At 40.3% G+C, this 7,214-nt stretch overlaps 1 protein-coding gene across 2 annotated transcripts; it reads right to left on the minus strand.

Annotated features, from left to right (window-relative positions):
* Positions 1-22: 22 nt before the first annotated feature.
* On the minus strand, positions 23-7,177 carry CENPH (centromere protein H). Of its 2 annotated transcripts, none has more exons than XM_035892826.1 (8): positions 7,114-7,177; positions 6,400-6,448; positions 5,894-5,968; positions 5,175-5,231; positions 4,184-4,247; positions 3,859-3,910; positions 2,527-2,690; positions 23-924 (listed from the first exon to the last, which is right to left on the minus strand). In XM_035892826.1, the coding sequence occupies exons 1-8, from the start codon at positions 7,154-7,156 to the stop codon at positions 832-834; spliced, it is 597 nt and encodes a 198-aa protein (XP_035748719.1). In that variant the 5' UTR covers positions 7,157-7,177; the 3' UTR covers positions 23-831. The 2 variants fall into 2 exon arrangements, with proteins under 2 accessions (XP_035748719.1, XP_035748720.1); XM_035892827.1 differs by lacking the exon at positions 7,114-7,177 and adding an exon at positions 6,566-6,940.
* Positions 7,178-7,214: the final 37 nt, after the last annotated feature.

Consider the following 7,214-nt stretch of genomic DNA (forward strand, 5'->3'; position numbering starts at 1 on the left):
GGCGCTGGGAGCTGTTCCGAAATAGAAAGGCGGCAAAACACGTCAGCGTTTTATTTTTATTCGATCAACACACGTCCTGGCCAGCTTTTAACAGACGATATTCGCTGGCCACATTAAAAGCGACTGCGTTTTTACACGTTGCACGCTGCGATTGGGTCATTTCAAAACACAAAGCAAAACCGCAACTGTCGAAGGAATGACGTTATTTAAAATGCCGACTACCCGCACGGCTGGTAAGCATGACGTCACCTCTTGCATTTTCCCTAGGGCTGTCGTATTTTGCTACACGGGACAGCATCTACAGGTTGTGCCTACTGCCGGATGCTCAGCTTAGCTCCTTACAATAGTACAAAATTTCCTGTGTTTTAAATTATACGTAATAATTTAATAAAGGAAACTAAAAAACGAAGGCAGACTTAACTCCCAGTATGGGCGCGGCAGCCTGATGGTGCCCAGGGGAAGAGGACAGAAAGGGCAAAGCTGTAGTTTAAGCCTGCTTTAACATAAAGGCTTGAAATGTAGAGATGATTCTTCTTTGTTGTGTTACTGCCTGGGGGAGATGAGCACTTGGGACAGGACAGCTAAAAAGTAGCTCTGCAGATCATTTCATCAGCTACACCGCTGGTTCAAACATCTGTTGTGGACCAGGAACTGAATTTAATTTCAAAGAGTTGCGTGGCCATGTTCAGAGACCTTTGAGAGAACAACGGCTTTGAGAAAGGTTAGATTTTAAAATTCTTAAAATGTGCTTTCATGATACATATTAATCTATCAAGTTTACTACATTGATTACATACACTGTATAAAATTAAACCCACAGTTTCTCCTGACTCAGAGAAAACATACATTTTTCTCAAGCTGTAGAACAATTGCCTTTAAATATGGATCTTCTGCCCAGTTAACTCTGCTTCCAATTATAATATTCTGTAAGAAAGAAAGATGATTGGTTAAAAAAAGGCCTTAAAAAGCATTATTGCTAGTAAACTCTCTCAAAAGCTGTTATTAAATTTTTAATTTGGAAGCCCTTGAAATTCACAGCACTGTTTAAAGTCTGTGGGATGGGGTGGAAGAGGAGAAAGGGAAGTATCATTTTAGAGCCTACTGGCAATACATAGGCAAAAAAAAAGAAGCCATGCTTTGAAGGTGCTTGCACACCATCCCTATTTTAAATGCAGGAATTGAGAGTGGTGGTTTGTTTTTTGTTTTGTTTCTTAAAAAAAACCCACACAAAATAAAGTTTGCTTCAAACACAAGATAACGCAGTTAACGTTCTCACTGTGCCACTCTGGATTGAAAATGGGAATTATTAAATTTAACCAAAGAAGATTTGCTCTATTTACAGCTCAGAAGATTTCAGGAATACAAAACCAGAAGATAATTCTAGAAATCTAATCTAAAACCCACTAAAATGCTTAATGTCTCTTTCTTAATTTGAAATGCAACATTGTTATCAAACTAGTAGTAGACAGCATGCAATGCAAAACCACGTGGCTCTTTTTCTGTCAGTGAAATTCTTCTGATCATCCACGATCATGGCACGGTTATATCTTTTCTACCTGAAGCCCTCCAATATATTCTCTCTCTTCCCCAGTCTAGATTTTTTTAAATAAACTTTGTGCACGCTTAACTGGGATTTCATAACCCAGATACAAGTTCAGAGCACCGCAATTGCAATTTACCATTCACTGTGCCTCCTGTCTTTCTGCTTAAGTCACCAATCCATGGAGCCAGATGAAGGAAGCCCAGACAAGCCACACAGTGAGAGGCAGAGTACCAGACTGCAGCACAGCTTACACGACCCTTATAAGAGCCCCTCTGAGCACAGGATGCTGCAGGAGGCCCTTCCACCCTATCTCAAATCATGAGGGTTTCTTCCTGATTTTGTGGAAGTGACGGTCACACTCTGGAGGACCTGCCAGCCCGCTGCACAAATACAGACTAGTCAGCAGCATCTGATACGTGGGTATCCGAAAGGTTGACGGATGCCTTGCTGATGGTGTTTGGGAACTTGCCATGGCTGCAGGCCAAGGCTTTCGCAAGGCTGCCGTGGGCAACACAAACAGAAGCGCATGTGGTCAGAAGGGGCAGACCAAGGAGCAGTGGTCTGGCTCACTGGTATCACGGGATTAAGCGCTGCTTATTTTTCCTAACCATGAGATGGGGGAGCTGATTTGGGGGGGTGTAGGGGTGACTCTTGGCGTAAATCAATTCAGCCACTGCTGTGATATTCTCCGAGAAAATACATTATTTTTGTAGCCTTAAGGGAACAAAGGAACAAAGATAGATTGATACAGACTGTCTCTAAACTCTGTACATTATTATTCCAAAGAACTTTTTGACGATTTCATACTTTCAGCCTTTAAAGCAATAAAGTTTTCCCTTCATACAGAAGTTTTTCCGTTACCACCATTACTTAGAAGTTTTTAGAAATCACAATTTTGTTTGAATTTACATTTCCCATATACTATGTTATCTTGACTGTAATGCAAAACTGCAAACTTGCTTCTAAAAGCTACAACACATTACCTGGAACACATTTTGAATTATTGTCGTGATATGTCTCTCTTTTTGGAAGTTATCACGCATCTTCTCCAGTGTTGTGCTCACATTCATACCTGCTTGTTCCTCCTTCTGTTTTTTCATCATGGTATGAATTTGCAGAAGTTTCTGTCCTCCAGCTTTTTTTAGTGCTGTTCCATTATTAGGAAAATAAAGTGTGAAGAAGTAGTTAGGTAAGCAGAAGATGCGCTTTTTTCCTCACAGACATCTAAGGCACTTCCACTGCAATAACACTGACTTCACACTCCATCCCTCCCCTCCAATATACCTCAAGATATTCCTTTCTCAGAAGAGGCAACGTGCGCTGTGGCTACCTGGTATCAAAGTACATCGACTGGTTCCCTGGCTGCTAGCAAAACAGAAAGTAGCTTTGTATGCTGCCTGCATTTCATCAGACACTGACTGTAATTTGAACATCTGTCCTACTCTCCATCTTCGGTTGTCACAACATCACAGGTATTTAAGACCCTTTCCCCTTTTTCAAGTTTGATTGAAACCAAATTCCAAAGTCGTATAAGGAACATATGGACAACACCAGTGAATATTACTAGTTTTTTTATAGGAAACCAGGCTAAAACCTAGACTGAATAAAAACATTTGGGGACATTTCATACATTGAAAGAATACTGACACAGCATTCCTTCCCTTATTGCTAAAGATACTAGGGATGTTCATTTTTCCTATGAAGACAGATATTTCATTGTGTTTGTTCATTACTGCCAACATGTACCCCACTTCCTATGCAAGAAACAAACAACAGCTGTTAAAACTGTTGGCAAACCTGGTCATATGACAGTAGGAGCATTCAAAAACCATATTGACCTTATTAAGTGCTGATGATTGACTTAATTTCTAAATTTGATCCACTCTTAACAAGCCTACTGAATACCAACATACATGCTATTACGAGAGTTCATTGTAAGTAAATCCCCTCCTCTATTCTGCAAACATTTCATAAACACGCAGTCTGACAAAAAAAAAAAAGTGACCTTTAGGTGTTGTAGGACTGATTTAAATTACTAGATAGTGTGTAATTTACTGGGGAGCCTATATTAAATAATAAAATGCCACCACATTCTTTTTGAGTATCTTCTTGCATCTCTCATTCTAATGCGTCAGTCTCATGCTCAAGTAGACAACACACCAGCTCGTCTTTACAGGACTTCCTACTCTTATCAGAATTTTTATAACTGTGTTGAGAGTTGTGCAGTTACTTCAGATGTAAATTAATACTGCTGTAAGAAAAACTTTAAAATATGAACCAATATAAAACCAAGTCAATATAGCTAACACACTTACAGAGTCTTTTCCTTTTAATGTCAATCAACTTCTGTTCCTTCTCACGTACTTGCTGAAAGAAAAAAAAATTTCCTAGACTCTCGATTCCAAAAAATATTGAAAGATGCTAATTCAATCCACAAAAGCAGTTAAGGGCAGCTCTAGAAGCAGACTTTCTTACATACTCACTTTAAGTAATCATTTCAGTAATTTTAACACCAGTAGAAACCACACCCTTCAGGCCACGTATTTAGCTTCGAATGGCTCATGCAATCCTGTTACTTTCAAATTGCACTCCTGCCTGTGTTGAGGTTGGTGGACCCGTACAACTGCAACTGCCACTTACCTGCTGATAATCAATTATTGTCTTGCTGAGCGTTACTATGTGTTTCGTAGTTTCCATGATCAGTCTAAGGAAGGACACACAGTTACATACCTTAAGACCATTAATATGCATCAACAGCACAAATGTTTTAATCAAAGTTATTTGGATTAAACAAAAAAAATCCCCATTTCCCCAAACACCAAAATAAATCATACTTTTTTCCATTTTATTTATTTACCTTACAAACTGCACCCTTGCTTTTTTACAGTTGTTATACTAAATGTTGTTGTAGGGGCCAAATAGTCTCCTTATTTCCCCTCTCCATTTCCCTAATGGTTCAGTTAAGCCTGCCTAACATTCCAAACCATAGAGCTTGGAAGGAATCAAGGAAGCCTAGCCACCTGAGAATGGCTAACTCCTGCCAGCATGCAGGAATGAAGCTCCTGAATTCCAGTGCATGGCAGGGACGTCATGGAGGCACAGTATTTTCAGCTGTATTTCTGACAAATTAAATTTCTCATATTACAGTTCATATGTGTGCACTTGTTAATATGGGACAGGAAATTAAAAGCTAATTTTAAACACGTTTGAAGCTTTCAGTTCTTTTTAAAAGATACCAAGCTCTTAAACGATTAATTAATGAAGGCAGCAAAGCAGAGGTGAGGCTCTGTTACAAGCCTGTAATACGCGCTCAGCTACCATAAATGCAGGTCACGCATGCATTAACGAGAAAAAAATGTTAATTACAAACACTTCTCACTAGTGAATCAAAAATTATGACCTCTGTAATCAAAGGCTGGTGAATTCAGAGCCCAAATGTAAATCCACCCTGGGTATAAAAGGTCTGATCGTGCTGATTCTAGCCAGAAGGTGGGCTGTATATCATTCAGCCAAAACTAGAAGAAGGAAGCTTGTTTTTAGAAGAGGTACAATGAAGTAACGTAGAAACGTGTCACAAAAACTGCATGAAGTCCATTCCTTTCTAGCCATCCTTTCCCAAAGAACACCTTACCGTGAGTCATTATCATTTTGCTTCATTTTGTTTCTCAGGGCAACCATAACTTGGATCCTGCATAGTGTGGGAAATAGACACATAACTGATAAGAACCGACAAGAAACTGAGAGAAATAGATTTAGATAAACAATGGAAGATATATTTCCAAGGTTCTATTTATGTCCACTCTCACAGTAGAATTATATATATAAAATACTGGGTGCCTTTCAAATCCCACACTTTTTAAATAGTGGGGCTTAACTCTCAGGACAAGAAAGGTGTATCAACAATAATTTGTGAGGTTATTTGTGAATATTCTCTCTTACCAAACATACTTGGACACCATTAATCCCAGAGTCTGCAGAAGACAAGCTGGGCAAAGGTAGGAATACAAATGGACAGCCATGCAACACAGGAGACATCCAAGACCTGTCAACTTCCACTGTTTCATAGGCATTTGTAAAATACTGCCAAGAAACGTTTACTGATTTTTATAGTCAGACTTTCACAATTTTTCAGGAACCTTTGGGTTCACATGTATCAACTTGCAATATTTTTTGTTGCTGTTGTTCTTTATGGGATCTCCATCTGCATTCGTACTGGTTCAATAGTACTAGAATCTCTCGTGTTTGTAACACTCACCATATTGATTTGAAATCCTATTTTAATCAGAATTATGTATGTGTGCACACATAAACAAACAGAAAACCTCCAAACAAACAGGAAGAAACTTCTACCTTTGCAAGGCTAATGTCTTGTTCTCGAGAGAGACTTTTACTTCCTCCAAATCTTTTTCCAAATCTTTTGCGGCACTGAAGGGGCAGAAAAAAAACCCAAACAAAGAGTGTGAAGATAACAAAAAAATTAAAAGCAATATCACAGTTTTAACTCTCTCTCTAGGTGTCTAAAGTAAGATTTTCTTCCTGTAAACCACAAATTATTAAGGCCAGGAGTATTTTAGCACATGGAACTACATTAGTGAATTCTAGCCATAACAAGAAGGACTGCAAATTTAGAAGCCATATCAGATACAGAACTACATTAGGAGACAGAAAAATATGTCTTCCCAGTATTTTCCTCTTCACTTCCTTTATTTTCACCAGACTCCTGCAAAGTGCTGATCATTAATCCAGAGACTTACTAAGGAGGAGTGAATAGAAGAAAACCTCCCAATTTCAGTTCTCAACCCTTTTCTTCTTTATTTTAAAACACATCAAAAGTTTCAAATTATCCAATGACATACCTATCGGCAAACTTTTCTTCAACAACGTGATCAGGGCAACTTTCTTGACCTGCAAAGAAAGAACATCACTAAAGATCAGCACAACGGAGGCTTTTAAATACAGTCTACAGAGCATAAAGGATAAACAGTTTGATGGTTATACTGAGAAGGTATTTCTTATCCCTACCTCCGCGCCTTATCATCTCTCCCACCGTTAGTGAGACTACACTGTCAATCAGCCGTATCAGAGGAATGATTAGGCTTTAAAGCATTTCCGTTTAGCACTTTTTAGAGATGGCAGAGCCGGCTCACAGTGTTGCAGCTGGCTGGCTCGGCAGAGGTAACGGAAACACATCGGGAACAAGAAGAAACCCCTTAAATCAGTGTGGCTGCCCAACACCGTGGGAGATGTTGGGTAAGGCTCTAGCCCCAGCGATGAGATTCCCGAGGACGTCGTGTCGCGCTGGAGGGGTCCGATGCGAGAATCCCAGAGGAAAAGCGCCGTTCCGGGCAGCGGTCGCAGGGCAGTTTTGCAAGCGTTCCAAGGTGTCGCAGAGCTGCCCAGAAGACGCACCAAGACGCTCAGCCGAGAAAAACATTTCGTTATGGTAACCAGCACTTTCGATAAGTGTTTTAAAAAAAACCCCAAACGTATAGGTCAGCCACGTCACGTTCTTTGCTGCTGTAACGTCGCATGAAGGGGAAGCGCAGGGGGCGGCGGAGGGGTGAGCTTACCGGTCCGAACCGCAGCGCTGTACTCCATGAGCTGCTGCTTCATCTGGTCCCTCAGGCTGGAGCTGAAGCAAAGCGGCAGCGATCAGGCCCCGCCGCAGCCA

Source organism: Egretta garzetta, unplaced genomic scaffold (genome assembly GCF_000687185.1).
Source record: "Egretta garzetta isolate BGI_Z169 unplaced genomic scaffold, ASM68718v1 scaffold424, whole genome shotgun sequence".
In the NCBI taxonomy this organism is placed as follows: Eukaryota; Metazoa; Chordata; class Aves; order Pelecaniformes; family Ardeidae; genus Egretta; species Egretta garzetta.

Bases quoted from the DNA above. Each gene is read 5' to 3' on its own strand.
- CENPH (XM_035892826.1), bottom strand. From the start codon at position 7,156: ATGAAGCAGCAGCTCATGGAGTACAGCGCTGCGGTTCGGACCG. The intron at 5,232-5,893 runs GTAGAAGTTTCT...CACACTATGCAG, and splicing joins AAGACATTAGCCTTGCAAAG to GATCCAAGTTATGGTTGCCC. The intron at 2,691-3,858 runs GTAAGTGTGTTA...ATAATGGAACAG, and splicing joins CATTAAAAGGAAAAGACTCT to CACTAAAAAAAGCTGGAGGA.